At 34.6% G+C, this 21,663-nt stretch overlaps 1 protein-coding gene across 1 annotated transcript in view; it reads right to left on the bottom strand.

The window, feature by feature from the left end:
• Positions 1-21,663, bottom strand: part of USH2A (usherin) — an 827,758-nt gene that overhangs the window by 723,279 nt on the left and 82,816 nt on the right. Inside the window, exon 5 of the mRNA XM_024239307.3 lies at positions 10,705-10,837. Within this exon, the coding sequence (XP_024095075.2) occupies positions 10,705-10,837 (133 nt within the window). The remainder of the gene's footprint in view (positions 1-10,704; positions 10,838-21,663) is intronic.

Here is a 21,663-nt window from a genome sequence, read left to right as displayed (position 1 = left end):
TCAAAAGGTCTCATAGAACCAGCAGTGAGTGCTTTTCTTTGTAAAGGGAAAAATGCAAAAAAATATGATTTACTTCCACCTCTTTCATTCTTTTATGCAAAGTGTTTATCATACAATAAAAACATTTAAGACACATGAGAAATCAACAAAATGTGGCCCTTTGTAAAGAGAGGAAAGAGTCAATAGAAGGAGATGCAGACATGGCCCAGATGTTGGAATTATCAAATAGGGATTTGAAAATACCTATAAATATAAATGCTAAAAGATCTAGGGGTGATAGTGAATAATACATGCAAATAGATGGGTGAATTTGAGCCAATAGATGAAGTCTACAAAATGGCCAAATGAAAATACTTGAAATGAAAAGTATAATTTAGAAATCAACAATTTTCTAGATGGGCTTAGCAGCAGCCTAGACACAAAAGAGAAATTGACCAGTGAAATAAAGACAAGTCAAATAGAAAGTGTCCAAACTGAAACACAAAAAAGAGTGGGGAAAATGAAAACAAAGGAACAAATAAAAGTGTACCCAATATCTATGGGACACTATCTAGTGCTCTAACATAAATCTAACTAGAGTCTTATTACAGAAGAAAGAAAAGGAAGCAAAAAAAGGAAAAAAAGAAAAGTTTGAAGCTACAACTATCAGAACTTCCAAATGTAATGAAAACACCAACGTACATATCCAAGAATTTAAGCAAACCTCAAGCAGGACAAATATAATGAAAATCATGCCTAGGCATATAATAAACTAATAACATGAAAGATAAAAATAAAATCTTAACAGCATCAAGTGGAAAACAATATATAGGCCAGGCATGGTGGCTCACACTTGCAATCCCAGCACTTTGGGAGGCTGAGGAGGGTGGATCATCTGAGGTCAGGAGTTCGAGGCCAGCCTGGCCAACATGGTGAAACACGGTCTCTACTAAAAATACAAAAATTGGCATGGTGGCATACACCTGTAATCTCAGCTACTTGAGAGGCTGAGGCATGAGAATCACTTGAACCCAGGAGGTGGAGGTTGCAGTGAGCCAAGATCGCACCACTGCACTCCAGCCTGGGTTGACAGAGTGAAAGACTCTGCTTCAAAAAGAAAGAAAGAAACAAACAAACATATAGTATACAAGAAAACATTTATATAAATAGTGGCTGATATCTCACCAGAAACAATGAAGGCAAGAAGACAATGAAACAACATCTTTAAAGTTCTAAAAGAAGTAACAGTAATCAATGTAGAATTCTATATCAAATGAAAATATCCTGCAAAAGTAAAGACATTTTAACACAAGCTGAGAGAATTTGCTTCAGCAGGCTGAGCTACAAGCAATGAAAAGGGAGGTTCTTTGGGTTAAGAAGAAATAACATCAGGTGGAAGTGAGGATGAACAGGAAACATTGAAGAACACTACAGAGGACAGATCTTTAAAAAGAGAGATAAATTATTTTGTGGGGTTTACATAGACAAAACACAGAATTTTAAAATATCTGCTACATAACGAATCTAAACTGGACTTTTTTTCTCCCTCACCCTAAGTAAATTTTGATTTTCAGCCAAAAAAATATAAATATGGTCATGGCCATTATGTTAAAATGCTTAAGTATCACAGTCAGTAAACTTAAACAATAACTAAATTAACAATAATATTTATGATAGTGAACTTTTAATGAATACCTAACATGAATCAAACATGTATTATTTATAAGCTCTCTGATCACCCAGAAAAGTATGTATATAAAACACATTTTATAAATGAGAAAACATATTAGGAAATTGGATTGAGAAGTTATATTCTTTGCCAAAGTCACTTGGCTGTTAAGAAGCAGAACTAGCATTCAAACCCAGATCTGTCTGATTCTAAATCTCATGCTTTGTTTCTCAGACACAAATTATTATAGGAATAATAATTTGTATGTACAATGAGTTAAATGTCCAATGAATGCTTGTGTTTCCTGAATCCATATGACAAGTACAGAATTTAAATGACTAACATTTTCAATACCACCCTCTATACTATACAAATTAGGCATCTCTGGCTGAACTTGTTACATTCATAGAATAAATCTATTCTGAAAATGCTTCCATTTATTATTTTGTCCAAAATTGGAAAACATTTTTAATTCTTATTATAAAATTATAGTTTACTGAAAAAAATTGCACAAAAAGAAATTTAAAAAGCAATTATTTGCAATCCCACTCATAGAGATTAACATTACTAACATTCTGAAGAACATTTTGGCATATTTCCTTCCAGACCTTTAATACGTATATGTATGTTTATAACATCTACATTAAATTTATAGAATTTTGTGCTATACAATCTTGTTTGTTTCATGTAATAACACATCATTAACCCATTGCCATGTACATAGAAAGAGACATATTTCATTCCTCTTGATGGTGTATACTATTCCATAGTAAGCATGAATTATAATTTATTAAATCAATTTCTTTTTGAAGTTTTTAACTGATTCCAGTTATTTGTTACTTTAAACAATTCTACAATGAACATTTTGAGTATGTATTTAAGTCTTTGTCTAATTAAATTCTCGAGATAGTGTCCTGGAAGTAGAAATCTTGGATTAAGTAGCTTTTGCATTTTTACTTTTGATAGTTTGCCAGGTTACCCCAAACTATTTCCAACACCGGTATAATCGCTTTTCTAGTCCTTGCCAAACTATCAAGTACAAAATGATAATCATTGTTTGAATTTTAAATTTCCAGTTTATTAGTCAGATGTTTCAATATTTTCCTTTAGTGTTTCTGGACATGGTATCGTGCTAATAAAGGTCCTTAATATGCTAGAATTATAGAAACACTTGCCTTCATTTTCCTTTACTACCTTATGATTGCATATTTTGCATTCAAATTTTAATTAATCAGCAGTTTTTACTTAGTATGGTTGTGAGAGCTACATTAACATCTTTTTAAATCTACAACATAACTTGTCTGATAATATGGCTAGACACCTTGTCTGAACTGTTCTGAAACTAACTTTAAGTAAACTCCTGTCTGTCTATATACTGTGTTCCTATACTCTTCTTCCATTCCATTCTCTTAGTCAATTTCAATACTTTCTAAGTTTTTCTTTGCTTTTTATCTAATTCCCAAAAATAATTCTCTCTGAAAAAAATTAGCATGATTTCAGCTGAACTAAAATGGAGTTTGTGTATCTAGCAGAGGTTAGAAATGTGAACCCATGGGAAACTGGTAGAAATTAGAAATAGCATTCCAACTTTAGAATCAAGTACAAGCATATGGGCTAAGACACACAATGTTGAAAACACAGAAAAGAAGGCAAGTAGGAGTTAGCTTTAGACGATGATCCTTTTCTTCCCTGCATATTCACTTTAACACACACTCAACAAATATTTATTGATTCCTTAATGACTAATGATCTTCTTAAGAAAGTGCTACGCACATTTGAATGTATAATGTAGAAATTCTCACTTTTAATTGGCAACTAGAACTCTGTTGATAAACGAGTTCAGAAATAACTCAGAAAAGTTTTGATTCACATAGTTCTGTAATTTTAAATCCAAAATTTGGAGAGCTAGTCTAACCATACTAACCATATTACCACGATGACACTGGTGCCTCCTCATAACTACATATCTGCTAACACAAGTGCTCCAGGTTATACACCCAATTGGAAGCACTAAAATAAATCTACAACTAAAAGAAAATGTTCTAAAAAGGAGCCATCACACTTTGGTTGATACAGATGGTCTAAGGTGTTTCTATTTGTACATATAAAATTCAGCCTGATCAAATCAGATTATACCATTAATAAAGATAGATGAGGGTTCAGTAAAAAGCATGCATTTGGTCCATTGATTAATTTTCCAGGGAAAGCAAAGACAAGTCCTGCAGTAACAGAAAGTGTCACTGGCAACACATTTTTCTAGAGAGTTATGCTAGAGATAAGACTCAAAGAAAAAGCTCTGTAGTAGCCAACACTCATATGGAAGGTTGTTACTTTCTGGGTGCAGAAACAGAGAACCAAGTCAAACCTAATCAGAGAAAGACAGAAAAGATCCATCTTGATCTGCTATAGGCCTTCATTTGACGTGCTTGTGTTTGAGGTAGTGTCTGTTCCAAAGCAGAGACAGCCGGCCTGGCACTGCATGAGAGCACCTTTAATTCAGTTCAGTAATCACTTGCACAATTACCTCTTTTGAATGAAACCATCTTGGATATGGACAAAAGTATGGGGGACAGTGACTTAATTTTTTGATTAAAAAAAGGAGCAAGCGAGAGAAAGAAAATGATTTATAATAAGTCCATAGGAACATTCTGTACCTATCTCTTTTCTGATTAGAGAGGTGGCATGGAGCCTGGCTCATTAGGCAGAAGTAATGAGCCAGTCTACATGCCATCTCTAATTAGAGAAAAGATACAGTAGGTACGACTGTACATATAAATTGATAGAATAAAGATAAAAATTATTTAAAATATCCTTTTCCTTCTGTAGCTCTCAGATGTCCAGAACATAAAGGAGAAAGTTGTAATAAAAACTAAATATTTGAAATAAACCGGTTTCCTGTTACATGTTTTCTAATCAGGAGTGAAATTTATTTCTACACAGTTTAAAAATATCATCTTCAGTTCACACTGTTCTTTTGAAGCATTAATCCAACATTTAGTATACTGAAGTAGAATAGAAGCAGGCCATTTAACCCTGCAGTGCATAGTGGACTAATTTATGGCGCTATCAAATACTTTGAGCAACATTTGGTGCAATAAAACACTTTTAGAAGTACTAATGGGGATTAAATATTGAAATAAGGCTCACAAGATTTAATGTGTTATTTAAAAATTCTTCACGCAGAGTATTTTATAAAATTATGCAATATACTAATTACTCAAACGAAGTTCCTAAATATATAAGTTCCTTAAAATATTGCTTCTTCGCATGAGTTTAGCTTGATCTAAGAGCATACACAAACTAAAGTAATACAGTCTTCATATTTTCTCTTTTGATTGGTACAACAATCATATGGAAAGATAGTGTTATCCCTATCTTATTGTTTCACAATAAGAAAATAGATGTTCAAATAGTTTAAAAATAGTTACCACTTAATGCACATTTACTATACAACAAGCAATTTATATTCTAAACATACATCATCTCACATAATTCTTATAAGATTCCTATGAATTATATATTAAAACACCATTTCATAGATTAGAAACCAGACTTAAAGAGAGTGAATATTTTGATCAGAGAAGTACACCTGGGTCATATTTAAACCAGAGCTTGGCAATTTAACCACAGTGTTTTGAATATCAAAAATATATACCTTCTTTTTTAAAACTAGACATTGGTCAAATAACTCAGGTCATACAGAAAAACAAAACTAACATTTTATATTATTTCAGAATTAATAAGTGCATCAGACAAAAATATCTATATATATGGCATGTCCATTATATACATTTATTACAAACATTCAAAAAGAGTTGAGTTGCTGATATGTGCAAATGATAGGATTGTGTACCTATTAGAATTAACAATGAGTTTGGCAAGGTCACTGAACATAGGTAAATATAAAAACTGATTATATTTTAATGCAATAGTAACAAAATTAGCAAATGAAGTTCAAAAACAATACTAAGTATAATTGCATGAAAACCAACAAGCCAAAAAGCCAGAACACTGACAATACCAAATGCTACTGAGGATGTGGGGCAACAGGAACTCTCTTTCATTGCTGATGGGAATGTAAAATGATACAGTCATTTTGGAAGACAATTTTACAGTTTCTTACAGAACTAAACATATCTTACCATACGATCCAGTAATTGCGCTCTTTGGTATTTATAAGTTGAAAACTTATGTTCACACAAAAACCTACACACTGATGTTTATAGCAACTTTACTCATAATTGCCAAAACTTGGAAGCAACCAAGATGTCCTTCAGTAGGTGAATGAATAAATCAACTATGCTATATCTAACCATGGAATATTATTTAGTACTAAGACGATATGAACCACCAAGCCATGAAAGACATGGAGAAATCTTACATGCATATTACTCAGTGAAACAAGCCAATCTGAGGATACATGATTTTTTATTCCAACTATATGATATTCTGGAAAAGGTGAAAATACAGAGACAGTGAAAAGATCAGTGATTGCTAGGGGTTAGGATAGAGATAAGGATGAATATGAGGAACACAGAAGATTTTTAGGGAGTGAAACTACTCTGTAGGATACTGGAGTAGTGGATACTTGTCATTGTACAACACCAAGAGTGAATTCTGATGTAAAATATGGACTGTGGGTGATAATGATGTATTAATGTAGGTTCATCAATTGTAACAAATATACCATATACCGCTCTGGTGAGGGATATTGACAATGGGGAAGGCTGTGAGTGTGTAGGAGCAGAGAGTATACTGGAACTCTCTATACTTTCCACTCAATTTTTCTGTGACTCTAAAATTGGTCTAAAAAAATACAGTCTATTAAAAAGGAAAACCAATGAATATGTTTGAACAAGTCTAACAAATAGGAGCGAGACCTCTATATAGACAACTAAAAACATTGCTGGGAGAAATCAAGGAATATATTACATTTATGGGCTGGATACTTGATATTGTTTAGATGCCCATTCTCCCAAATACAAATTAGTAATTTAAATATCAACAGAATTTTTTATGAAAATTGAAAAACTGTTTCTAAAATTCATATATAACAGCCAAGGCAATCTTAAAAGAAAAAAAGTTGGAGAACTACTAGCTATGAAGACATGTATGAAGTTACAGTAATTAAAACTAAATATTTTGGCCCAAGTATAGACAGACAGACAGATCACTGGGGCAGAATAGAAAGTTCAGAAAGAAAGCCATCTTCACATATACAGAGACCTGACTCACGACAACGTTACCACTGCAGAATGGTAGAAACATTGATTTGTTTCAAGAGGCAAGTTTTTCTAGGTTAATTACGCATTCAGGTGGGACAAAAATTTTGACCCCTACCTTATATAATCTCAAAAAATCTATTCCAGATAGAACATAGACCAAAATTTGAAAAGTAAAATAATAAAGCTTCCTGAATAAACTGTAGGAGGATATCTTCCTGATATCAGGGTTTGCAAAAATAGTCTAAACAGAACACAAAAAGTATTAAGTATAAAACAATGACTAAATTAGACTCATTAAAATTAAGAAGCTCTGCTTATTGACAAATACCATCAAGAGAATGTGACTGTAAGCCTTAGCCCAGAAGAACATATTTGCCCTCATGTATTTGTCAAAGAACTCATATTCAAAATATTGAAGACCTCCTATAAATTATTAAGAAAAATACAAACTGTCCAATTAAAACTTGGCAAAAGGCTTCACAAAAAAAGCATATTTACTTGGCAAATAAGCACATGAAAAGATCTCAGTATCATTAATGATCGGGAAATGCACTACATGGCTACAAGAATGGCAAAGAATGATAACATCTGGCAAAACTAACAGTTGATAAGGAAGTGGAACAACTGAAATCCTCAAATATTGCTTGTTGGGACACCCACTTTGGAAAACTTTACAGAATTATTTGCTAAAGCTAAAGATATAACTGCATACACTAGGGAAAAATCTCATTGGCATAGTGCTAAGCGAAAAGAACACAAAAGAGTACCTACTTCATGATTTTATTTGTAAGATAGTTTGAGAACAGGCAACATTAAACTACGGTTATAGAGGGCTACATTGATGCTATTCTGTTTTTACCTTTACAGTGGATGTTCATTAGGGGACTCTGAGATTCTGGAAATGTTCCACAACTTTTTTTAAATGAGAGTTACACAGGTGTATATAAATATTAAAAACTCATCAAGCTATACCTTTTATATTTATGCACTATCTTGCATACGTGTTTTATTTTGTTTAAATATTAAAGGATTACTTTAAAATATCTAGACCACAAAGCTCATAAGCCATCTAAAAACTGAAGAAAACATATACAACATAATATTCTTAACATAAATGAGTTTTTATAAATAAATAAGGAATTATAGAGTATAAATATGGACACATTGTACGAATAAGGAATTCAAAAATGAAATGCAAATGATCAACACATATGTAAAAAGCTACTCGAACTCATTAATGGCCAAATAATTCTGAGTCAGCATTCAACAATATTTTTCACTGAGAGGAATGGCAAGGGTGAAAAAAAAGTGGATAATTTGTAAGGTTAGTTAGTGTTTAAGGAAACAAGTACTTCGCTATATATTTTAATGAGGTTATAAATTTTCACAACCTTTCTGGAGGTAGCCCGTTGTTATGCATTAGAGCAATCTCTGTAATATGTACTAAAATATAAAATGACCATATACTTCAACCCAGCCATTCAAATTCTATGGATTTATTTTCAGGAAATAATTATAATAGCATTAATAATAGTATTATTTACGGCTGGGTGCGGTGGCTCACGCCTGTAATCCCAGCACTTTGAGAGGCCAAGGTGGGTGGATCACCTGAAGCCAGGAGTTCGAGACCAGCTTGGCCAACATGGTGAAACCCCATCTCTACTAAAAATACAAAAGTTAGGCGTGGTGGTGCACATCTGTAATCCCAGCTACTCAGGAGGCTGAGGCAGGAGAATTGCTTGAACCCAGGAGGCAGAGGTTGCAGGGAGCCGAGATTGCACCACTGCACTCCAGTCTGGGTGACAAGAGCAAAACTCCATCTCAAAAAAATAATAATAATAAAATAATATTATTATTATTTACTAATATAGTTTAGTAAATTTTTTTTCAATATATAGCATATATGTTATCTTCTTAAACTACATGGCCAATTTTTAGTGTGAGAAAATATAAACCACATAGTTCAGTTAATTATATGTTAATATTATTTCTCAGTTTTCATCTAATACTGTATAGTCCTACTTCAACAATGCTGTACATTAAAATCCAGCTCCATGCCCAAGAGAGAGAAAATATAGTTTATATACAGGCATTGTGCTTAGCACTTCATCCATTCATTCATTTAACAAATAAATATTGAGTATCTAATACATGCCAGGTGCCTGAAACACAGTAATGTTTTATATGACATTGCTTCATTTGATCCTTACATTGGCCCTATGGGATATCAATATTATCATCATCATCATTTTAAAGTTGGGGTGACTACACTTTAGAGACATTAAAGTATCTTGCCAGGCCATATAGCTAGTAAGTGAGGAAATGGGATACAAATTCATGCAGGTTGGCACCAAATAGGATATTAAGGAACCGTGAAATCAGGCAACTGCTCAAATACATATGTATGTATGTATATGTCTATGTATATGATTGATAGATTGATGTGATATATATAAATAGAAATGTAGATATAGACACAGATGTATAAATATATGTAGAGATATATATATAATATTTTCTATAAAATAACTGCTAATTGCACTGAAACATTAAAAAAAACCTAAATGTTCATTATAGGAGCTTAAGAAATCTCATAGATTGCAACTATACAATTGCATACAATACAGCCATTTTCAATGAGAACATATATCTAAATGAGAAGATACGTTGACATGAAATGTTGTTTATAACATTTGAAGGAGAAATATTTATTTTTAGAAGGCTCAGAGGAAGCATATGTATTGTAATTTTATTTTTGGAAAAATATATTTATAACTATATCTCTAGCTAAAAATGTACTAAAAATCTGGAGGAGTATAAAAAAGTTAAATTATATCTATCTCTGAAGATAGAAATATGGAAAATACTTTCTATTTCACAGAGTTCCATATTGTTTAGTTTTTTTTATAATGAGCATATATTACATAATAATATAAAATAATATTTTTATTTTAATATGTAGGCATTTTAAAGACCATTGTATTAGATATTTCAAGATAATTTCTTATTTCAACTTCTGGTTTTATTCAATACATAGTATATGATATCTTCTTAAACTATATGGCCCATTTTTAATGTAGTAAATGTAAACATCAGTCCAGTTAATTACATGTTAATACTATTTCTCAGGTTCCATCTAATGCTTCTTATGTGTACATTAACAATGCTCTACATTAAAATGCAAACCCCTCAGAAAAGAGACAGAAAGGAAATATAGTTTATTACACATTGAAATTACTTAAAAACGAATCAGAATAAAGAAGTTTATATTTGAAAGCTTCCCAAATGTAGTAAATTAAATAGTAGACCCCAAAAGATCTATTATCCACCTGGAACCTGTAACTATGACTTTAATTTGGAAAAGGGGTCTTTGCAAGTATAATTAAGTTAAGGAACTCAGGGTGAGATCCTCCTGACTGTGAGTGGGCCCTAAATCCAATGACAAGTGTCCTTATAACAGAGGTAAAGGGGAGAAGATTCAGAGGAGAAGGCCACATGAAGACTGAGGCAAGATTGTAGTTAGGAAGCAGCAAGTAAAGCAACACCAAGGATTGCCAGCAGCCACCATGAAGAGAAACATGGAATGGATTTGCCCTCAGAGCCTCCAGAAGGAACCAACACCTCTGAACCCTTAATTTCTGACTTCCAGCTTCCAAAACTGTGAAAAAATAAATTTTACTTTCATTAATCTGCCACCCAGTTGGTGGTAATTTGTTCAGTAGTGTTAGAAGATGAATACACGTAGATATTTTAAAATATTATTTGTTTGATGCATTTTTAAGAACAATGTAATTGGATGAAATAAATAACATTCTGAAGTCAGAAACTTACCATTTACACTCTGTCCTATTTGCACAGTACCAGATGCAAAATCTGTAATTGAACCACTTAGAGTTCTTGCATCGAAAGGTGTATGATCCTTCTCCACGCCATTGATAAAGAAGCTGATTTTTGTCTGATGCACCTGTAAGAAATTACCGCCATTATTATTTTAAGTGCATAAACTTTTATTTTATATTAAACACATTTCAGCAGTTTTTCTTAAGTAACTTTCTTTCTTCTTTACTTTGTTCAGCTGGGAAGACCGGAAACATTATTTTAATAGCTCAGTGATATCTCCATGTGTTTATCTAGATATAAACCTATATAGTGTTATTTTGTGCTGTGATGATATCTCCCAGGGTGTTCACAGATATACATAATAGTTTGTCCCACACATGTAACAGCTCTGGTTGCCATGCTTTTACAGGGTTTTTGAGGATATGTTACTTCTTTAAACACAAATTAAATTTGTTATGGCTATATTTGGAAATAGAGCAAAATGAGTACAAGGGAAAGAAATAATTAAAGCCAGACATAACAACAAAGAATTGCATGTGGATATAATTCAAGTTACTAGGATCAAATATTTCTTGAATTTACTGTCTTGGGTATTGGTATCCGGTTGGTGATTTTCAGATATACTTTCCCAATGTAGGGTAAAAAAAAATTTCCAATCATATTCTAGACTAATCAATCAAGCAAGTAGCCTAATGACTGCATATATTAGGGATTAGCAAATTTTTTCTGTAAATAGCTAAAGAATGTTTTTTTCCCTGCAAGTCAAATGATTTGGTTCTGTGGGCCAAGTGGTTACTGTCACAACTGCCCAACTCTAATGCTGTAATGCAAAAGCATCCACAGACAATATATAAACAAATGAGCATGGCTGTGTCCAAATAAAACTTTATTTATAAAAACAGGTGGCCAGCCAATTTGACCCACAGGTTGTAGTTTGATAACTCTTGGATTACATGATTAAAAAGCTATGGGGTTTTTTTTATGTGACAGGAGCCCAGAATAGCCAATGTTATTAAACTTTTATGGAAAACACCCATAGATACCTGCACAAAATTTTTAATTTCATACACTTCTAAATAAACTAATCAGCTGTTTGGACATCAACTTTATCTCTGCAAATAGTCTTTTTGTTCAAGTGCTTTTAGCTTAAATGCAAAAGGAATAATTGGTACTCTAATTAGTGAAGGAGCTGAAATGGCAAATAAAAGCCTCTGGAAAGGGGAGGGGTTGAGAGAGGGGAGGAGAGAGTGAGATTTAAGGTCATGCAGAGGAAAGGTTGGATGTTAACATTTTAATTAAAATGATAGCAAAACATTCAACATGCTATTCTGCTATGGACTTTGAGTGGTAATGATGTATCAGTGTAGATCCGGCAATTGTAACAAATATAACACCCCTCTGGTGCTGGGCTTTAATAGAGGGGGAGGCTGTGGGTACGTGGGGGTATAGCATGTTTGGGAGATCTCTGAAATTTCCACTCAATTTTGCTGTGAGCCTGAAACTGGTTATACTTTTAATGCTTTTATGTTAAAAAGACTTGCAATAATTAATGAAGATAAACATTTATTCTCAAACATCTTAAAATCATGTAAACTATTGCCTTAAAAATCTTTTTCAATGTCCCCCTCAAAAAAAAACAAGCAAAACAAAACAAAACAAAAAAAACAGGAAGTTAATACAATAATTACTTGGCAAAATGGGTTTTTTCAAAAAGTTACCCACAATGGCTTTTCTCCATTCTAACCACCCTGCTTTCATTTAAACTATGTTCTTTCTTAAATCCATTGATCTAGTGTTGCATTTGATTTAATTTTAAAACAAAGCTTTAATATACCTCAAATCATATACCAAGTCCTCAAGGGCCTGGATATATTCCGCTTTGTTGGGCAGTAGGGCTGCATTTTTTTTTGCATCCCATTTTTTACAGCCTGTTACTGTCATTTGGTGTTTGACTGTTATCATCATAAAAGATACAGGCTTTTCTACTTTGTTATTTGTAGCATTATCTCATGTTTTACAACATCTTTGCACAACATGCAGGCACATGAAATATAACTAGTGAAAAGTTCTCGGTGGTATTAATGCATAAAAAAGAATGTGGTTCCATCTCTACTGTCTTTACCCAGCCCAAAGCTGATGAACAGCCAATTTTCCTTTATCACATTAGCACAGCCATGAGGGAAACCCATTTGTTCTAGTCAGCTACACTAAAGATACTATTACCAATCTAACATATACATGTTTTATATCAGCAGTATTCTCAGAGCATGAGAGAGCCAACAATATATTAACACTAGCATGACAGTTTATTTAAGAAAAGAAAATTGTCTCTGTAGAGGGACAGAAGTTAGAAATGTATGGCTAAAGCTCATTGTCACTGGTCTAATAAAGATAATAATTCTTAGGCTTTCTTTATAGCAGGTAACACTCCTGTGACAGTTCTGTCATATCATTCAAATAAAAATGTTGTCTTTTACAAGTTTAAGTGCACCTTATTTTGAGTCAGATAGAAAGCATGTTTTTTATTTTCTGTATTCACTGTATTATATCTGTTGTCAAGAGTTCAGGACCTTCTTTTTTATCAACTCATCACATATATGCTTAGTAGAATTCAGTGTCACTTGCAGTGAATTCCAGAAGGATATTTTCACTTTGTAGGTACTTAAATAATGATTAATGATGATCCCAAGCCACTCTCCCATTGCCCCCTCTCCTACCAACCACCTTTCCATACATAAGATTAAATCTTCCTTGGTTTTTCTGTACCATGTTTTATGTTCCAAGATTCTCTAAACTATTTTACAATTCTGATGTGGGGTCTCATCACCCTGAAGCTGTAAAGACTGAGGTGGATTTTTGCCATAGCTCATTCTGATGGTCCCCTTGCCAGTTATTTAAGGGAATACATACAATGGAATTTCTGATTTGTGAAAAGAAAGCCTTCTGCTAAAATAAACTTCGCACCTATCTCATTCTCTAGCCCTGTGAGGATAAGAGGAGCTTGTGCATGTTTATTGGTGTGTCTTGAATGAATTGACAAAAGCAGTAGCAGTTGTAGAAAAGCCTTTAAATCCCCTTCATAAGAGATCCAAAAACACGTCGGAAAGAAGATACAGAGAAGGTCATGTTTAAATCTTCATTCTCTTCAGTTTCATATTTTATTTTAACCACTTTTTTTTGGTCACATTTGTGTCCCTGTGATAGATTGTACTCATCCCTTTGAGTAAAAGAGTACACTAGATTTTTTTTTTAAGTAGAATTCTTGACACTGTCCTCCCATTCTCACGCTTGATTAGTGATAAGTATAATTCAAAAGTCCAGAAAGTTACACAATAGCTCAGTACCTACCAAGGGGAAAATAGAATCAAGTCCACCTAGGCTAGAGTAATTTTCCACAGTCACCTGTTCCACTGAAATGCCAGATCTTTGCTGCTATTTTACTCCTGCTGGCCATCAAAACTAAAAGAAACTGCTGACTCAGGCTGGGAAATAGAGAGACAGAGTACCTGTGCTGAATTTCTTACTGGACAAATGGTATTCCCATTGCCTACATTCTTCTAATTTAAATGGAATTCATAAAGCATCAACTCGGTACCCACAGTGGCCCTATGAGCTACACCAACAAGAGTTAAGTCATGATCCTTTCTCTCAAGGAGCTTGTATGTATGATAACAACAAAATACATTTTAATATACTAGATAGTGTTTGAATCACTATAAATGATGATGGTTGTTTCTAACTTAAATACTGAATCTTAATGCAGTCAAGAAGGTTTATCTTTTCCAAGGAGTTGCTTTGAGAAATTATGTCTTAATTTGTTAATACGTGTGGTGTATAACGTATTTTTGGACCTTCTCTGTGTGACTTGCTTTCCCAGAACCAACTTAGAAGCTTCCCAGGAAGAGCAGTTTTATTAATTTGGAGGGCCTCATTTAAAGCAAAACCATTTTATGCATTCAGAATAACACCTTTCTAATAGATTAAGTGATTTGACAACGTGTCTTAAATTTAAATTTCCCCTTAAAAGATCATTATGGATGATACAAATATAAGGATCATCATTTTGAATGCTAAGAAATTCAAACAAAAAAGAAAACCACTGTAATATGAATCAGAAGAGAAAACTTTATGGAGGAGAAAAGTCTTGGACTTTCTGAAATAGAAATTGCCCTGAAATAGAAATTTCTATTTCTAGGTGAAAAAAGGATTTGCATAAAAAGATTCCACTATTCCATCCATAATTTTTAAGCTAAAGTAAGGCAATGTATCCTGAAAACTCTATAAGTTTATTTTAAAATATCACATGTATGTTGTATTCCCCTACCTACGAACACGTGGAATCCCCACACATCCCATCCAATTGCTTCCCATCCTAAACCTAAGGCCTTCTGAGTTTTTTCCTCACTCATCTCACCCAATTTATTTCTAACCTTCACCAACAGCCAACCTCCAATCTAATTGGTAAAGTCTCCTCACTGTCTGATGATCACACACCATTTAATCTCATGATGTGTTCAAGTTATTTCCATATAGACACTTAACTAAATTTTTAGTATTTTTCAAAACACACATGTCAAGTCATCTATTCTCCAATAATCCTTTGCCACCTACTTTGGCATTACAAAAGTAGTTAACATATATTAAAAACCTAGTATGGGCCGGGCACGGTGGCTCACACTTCTAATCCTAGAACTTTGGGTGAGGCAGGCGGATCATGAGATCAGGAGTTTGAGACCAGCCTGGCCAACATAGTGAAACCCCGTCTCTACTAAAACAAAAAAAAACAGAAACAAAAATTATCCGGGTGTGGTGGCACACGCCTGTAGTCCCAGCTACTTGGGAGGCTGAGGCGGGAGAATCTCTTGAACTCGGGAGGCAGAAGTTGCAGTGAGCCAAGATGGCGCCATTACACTCCAGCCTGGGTGACAGAGTGAGACTCCGCCAAAAAAAAAAAAAAAAAAAAAGTCAGACATTGTTCTAAAATATTTATGCATATTCATTCTTTTTAACTTTACAGTTTCCTAAGGCAGGTTTACCTTTTTCTCCATTTTAAAGATAATTAAAAATAAGCACAGAGGATTGAAAACAAAAATTTGGCCAGGCACAACGGCGCGCGCCTGTAATCCCAGCACTTTGGGAGGCCGAGGTGGGCGGATCACTTGAGGTGAAAAGTTCTAGACCAGCCTGGCCAACATGGCGAAACTCCGTCTCTACTAAAAATGCAAAAAAAATTAGCTGGGTGTGATGGTGCATTCCTGTAATTACAGCTGCTTGGGAGGCTGAGGCAGGATAATTGCTTGAACCGCGGAGGTGGAGGTTGAGGTGGAGGTGGAGGTGGAGGTGGCGACATCGCGCCACTGCACTCCAGCCTGGATGACAGAGTGAGACTCTATCCAATTAAAAAAAAAAAAAGAAAAAAAGAAAAGTTTGGTGCACTGGCTCACGCCTGTATTCCTAGCAGTTTGGGAAGGAGAGGTGAGTGGATCATGAGGTAGGTAAAGAGGTAAAGATTTCAAAACCAGCCTGGCCAAGATGGGGAAACCCTGTCTCTACTAAAAATACAAAAATTAGCTGGGTGTGGTGGCACGAGCCTGTAATCCGGGCTACTCGGGAGGCTGCAGCAGAGAATTGCTTAAGCCCAGGAGGCGTAGGTTTTAGTGAGCTGAGATCGCGCCACTGCACTCCAGCTTGGGCGACAGAGCAAGACTCTGTCTAAAAAAAAAAAAAAAAATTATTCAAGGTGCTATAGAAGGGTGACTGGTGGTTTCAGAGACGGTTTTAAAAGGCTAATTTAATAAATAAGTTATAGCCAGTTAGGGTTTTGAAGTAACAGTCATTTAGTTTGTCAAATCCATCCATTTAGCATCTCTTCTATACCTCTACCCAGTGATGATTCAGAATTGGTGTCACCACCTCCCACAATAGGAAAGGTGACATCCCCTGTGTGCTATAACCACTTACTACGTGCCCCTCATTGTGCGGAACATTTTCCCTGTATCATCCCACTGCCTTCCCAGATAGCTGCTTCACAATGGTGTTGTCCCCACATCACAAAGGAGGAAATTCAGACTAAACTGTTCTAGCATTCTGCCTCTGCAGATTTTGGGAACGCCTTTCTCTTTGAACAGCTTTTACTATTATATGTAATTATCATAAATGATTGAACCCAAAGGTATCTCCTTATAACTTCAGTTCACAAGCTCCAGTTCTAATTATTGAGGCTACACCAAACAAATTTAATCCCTTTTCCACGTGAGAGCTTACATAAACGTAAAGAGGGATGTCATTCCTCTCCTAAGTCTTCTTCAGGATAAATGTGTTTAGTTTGTGTGATGTTCTAAATATGACATAGTTTTTAGTGTCTCTCTTCTTAAAATGTGGCTCCAGAAATACTACAATCTCTAGATGTGGTCTGACCTGTCAAACTGGTACAGGATTGTCACCTTAATATAATTCAAAATTGCAGGCTAGATTTTTGGCAATGACATCATGCAGCTAAAACTGATAAATTAAGTTGAGCTGACTATTAACTAAAATACTGTCTTTTTTTTTTCCTACTTACATCAACTGCTAACTCACATCTACTCCATGCTATACATATACAGTTGGCTTTGTGGACCCAAGGGTAGGCATTTATATTTATCTATGTTATATTCCATCTTGTTAGATTCAGCCCATTTCTCCGAGCTGTCAAAATCTTTTTGGATGCTATGTCTGTCATGCAGTGCCTTTACCATCCCTCTAAGATTTATGTCATTTGCAAATTTGATGAGCATGCTTTACATGCTGGACAGAAGCTTAATAAACACTAACTGATTGATTGGCTAATTGATACCCCGAAAATGAAACCAATAACATGAACTACGTGATGTTACAACTCTAAGCAATAAAGAAAAGGCACAGTTTTCTAACAAAATGTGTCATACTGTGATTCTTCACATAACTTTTCAGAGTGGCCTTGTTTACTGACATGAATTTTTATATAATTATAAATGCCCCAGTTTATTAAATATTCTCTATTGAGTGATGTTTATACAAACAATATGAATAAGTACTTGAGAAAATTATTCAGGGATAGTTGCTTGGGCAGAAATTAACCAGCTGGGTGGCCCACAAATATTTGTAGTGTTTGGAATGTGTATGTGTGCCTGCTACTAGTTTGATTGACTGAATAACTGCTTAAATTTTATTTGTTTTGACTATGTTAAAGGTGCTATGGAAAAATGAATTCATACACAGGTATGCCCCTCGAAGATTTTTTCTTGGTTTTGTTTCTGTTTTGCATTTTCCATGAGTTCCTGGTGTTTTATTTCAACACTTTTTCCTCTGTCCACTTCTCTCCATTCCCACACCTTCACACACTCCAAACCAACATATACACTCACTTTCATTTTTTCCTCTCTGAGTAACTCAGACAAGCCAAGCCAGGCTCTTGAAGAGATCTACAGAAAAAGCCTACGTGTATTACATTTGCGCCCTGGGTGTGATTCTCTGGATTTGCTGTTCTCCCCCGATCTCTATTGAAGCTCTTCATATACTGCAACCCCCACCAAACAAGTCTCCATTTAATTGATCTCTAAAACTTTAACATAGGAATGCAAGTAGATTTTTTTTTTGTCCTGTCTTGACTGGATGTGAAACTCTCACGGCCTCTTCTTCCTACACACTTAAATTACTCTCTTCTCTCTACTGCCAAAAAAAAAAAAGCTGTTAATTTACACATGTGCATGATGGAAAAATCTGCCAACAGTCTGATTTATTGAATTCCTAAGGAATAGGGAGAGTTCCAGCTGGTTTTTTGTAGATACTGCTTAAAGATGTGTCATGCACAATTCTACATTTAAGAAAACTTTTGGTGCATACTTGATCACAATATTAGATACTCTTAATTATTTCAATATATCATTGTGCCTTTTTCTATTTTACTCATAGAGAACAGATGATTTCCAAAAGATTATCAAGTTAGCTATAAAATACCTTAGAAAACTTTTTCAGTATGTTACATCCCAATGAGCTAGAAGTTACTTGTTATAACTACAATGTCCTCTCCTTAAAAATGAGTCAACCTCTTTTCTCTCCCATGTTTATAAAGAAAACTGTTCTTCATACTCTTACTAAAATCTAGTCACTTGTTTGAAAATGGTCCTGTTGTTTGAATATGAAACAAGCACATTGTGATATGCTAAGTGTGATGCTACATATACTACACATAAGGGGTATATAAAACACAGACCTTTTCTTCAAGGAATTTACAATCTGTAATAGAAATGGCATATAAAATACGTTCAATGAAAGGAGGCATATATAATAAATAAATATGAATGAAGTGCTTAGGGACAAAGATGAGAATATGAAAATATCTTGGAAGTCTCCTCCACCAAATATTTCCCTGTTACTCTTCTTCTCTCTATTGAGGGTGTTCCTCAAGTAAGTTGTTTGTACTTCCTCTGTCCATCTTCTCTTTTCCCATTCTATGTGTAATGCAGCTCAATCAGTAGTTTCTGCTTTTTATTACTTTAAAAAATAACTATCTCAAAGTTACAGGAAAGTCACAAGAGTAGTACAAAGAATTTTTTCTGACCCATTTGAGATTAAATTTTTGACCTAATGACCCATTCCCCTTGAATACTGCAATGTGTATTTGCTAGAAAAAGACATTCTTTTACATAAGCATGATGTAAACATCAAAGTTATTGGTACATCGTTACCATTTTATCTTTAAAGCCCATTCAAGTTTTGTCAATGACCCCAAAAATGTCTTTTATAGAAAAAACACCTCCAGCCCCAAATCACATGTTGCCTTTTGTTGTCATGACTCTAAGGTTTCTTTTGATCTGAAAGAGACACGTATGTTTATTGCGGCACTATTCACAATAGCAAAGATTTGGAACCAACCCAAATGTCCAACAACGATAGACCAGATTAAGAAAATGTGGCACATATACACCATGGAATACTATGCAGCCATAAAAAAATGATGAGTTCATGTCCTTTGTAGGGATATGGATGAAACTGGAAACCAACATTCTCAGCAAACTATCGCAAGGACGAAAAACCAAACACCACATGTTCTCACTCATAGGTGGGAATTGAACAATGAGAACACATGGACACAGGAAGGGGAACATCATACACTGGGGACTTTTGTGGGGTGGGGAGGAGGGGGAGGGATAGCATTGGGAGAAATACCTAATGCTAAATGACGAGTTGATGGGTGCAGCACACCAACATGGCACGTGTATACATATGTAACAAGCCTGCACGTTGTGCACATGTACCCTAAAACTTAAAGTATAATAAAATAAAATAAAATAAAAGGGAGTGCAGACCAAAAAAAAAAAAAAAAGAGTTCTTCAATCTTTCCTTGGCTTTTCTGATCTTAATACTGTTAAAGAGGACCGCCCAGTTATTTTGTAGATTGCCTCTCAATATGGGTTTGTCTAATTTTTCCTCATGATTAAATTCAGGTGATACAGTGATCATATTATATCTTACCATGTCTTACATCATTTCTATTTGTTCCATTATTAATTATGTTAACTTTAATCATTTGCATTAATATATCTGCCAGGCTTCCACACTATAAAAATACAATTTTCCCCTTTGCAATTAGCAAACATTTTGTGAGCATATACTTCGAGACTGTATAAATATCCTACTGCTTATTAAAAATTCAGTGTATGCATAGGCTTATTTTATCTATATAGACTCATGAGTCTCTATTTTACTCAGTGGGATATAATTAATTCCTCTCAATATGTATTTCAGTGCTCAAGTTTTTCCAGGTTTGGACAGTATAGACCCCATACAGCTGCATTCTGGGTCATATTGACATGTTCTAACAATTCTTTGAGTATCTTCTTACTTTATGACACAAGATGTTCTAGGCTCATTTTGTACTTCCCCACCACAGCCCTGGAATCAGCCATTTCTCCAAGGAATCCTGGTTCCTCTAAGAGATGAATGGTCTTTAGGAACAAAGATTCAGTGCTAAGTAGATTCATGCTATTTCAGTGTTACTGCTCCCAGGCCCACTCTTTCCCCTCAGTGGATGGCTGTAGGGACTATGGATATATAGGGAATATGAACATAGATAGATACTACTAGATAGATTAGATAGAATCACGCACTTACTTCTATATTATTTCTATAAACCATTGACCCTTGAACAATATGGGGGTTAGGGCACCTACCACCTGTGCATTAAGTCACCAACTGCATTAGCCCCTAACAAGAGACTCAGTCTTATTTTTGGAGCTTTGAAACTAGGCATTGATTTCTCTTCTCTAGCTATGAAAGTCCTAGATGGCATCTTCTTCCAACAGAAGGCTTTTTCATCCACATTGAAATTATGTTGTTTAGTGTAGCCACCTTCTTCAGTGATCTTATCTAGATCTTCTGGATAACTTGCAACTTCTACAACAGCACTTGCTCTTTCAACCTTGTACTTTTATGTTATGGAAACTACTTCTTTCCTTAAACCTTGTGAACCAATCTCTGCTAGTTTCCAACTTTTCTTCTATAGCTTGCTCACTTCTCTCAGCCTTCACAGAATGGAATAGTTAGGGCCTTGTCTGGATTAGACTTTGGTTTAAGAGAATATTGTAGCTGCTCTGATCTTCTATCCAGACCACTCAAATTTTCTCCACATCAGCAATAAAGCTGTTTCAGTTTTTATCATTTTTGTGGTCATTGGAGTAGCATTTTAATTTTCCCTCAAGAAATTTTCCTTTGCATTCAACTTGGCTGTTTGGCGCAAGAGGACTAGCTTTCAACCTGTCAACTTTCTACACGCCTTCCTCACTAGGCTTAATCATTTCTAGCTTTTGATTTCAAGTGAGAGAAATGTTACTCTTCCTTTCACTTGAACACTGAGAGGACACTGTAGGGTTATTACTTGGTCTAATTTAATTTTAATATTGTTGTGTCTCAGGGAACAGGGAGGCCCAA

This window comes from Pongo abelii, chromosome 1 (assembly GCF_028885655.2).
Source record: "Pongo abelii isolate AG06213 chromosome 1, NHGRI_mPonAbe1-v2.0_pri, whole genome shotgun sequence".
NCBI lineage: Eukaryota > Metazoa > Chordata > Mammalia > Primates > Hominidae > Pongo > Pongo abelii.
This window is presented reverse-complemented; position numbering and strand designations above follow the sequence as displayed.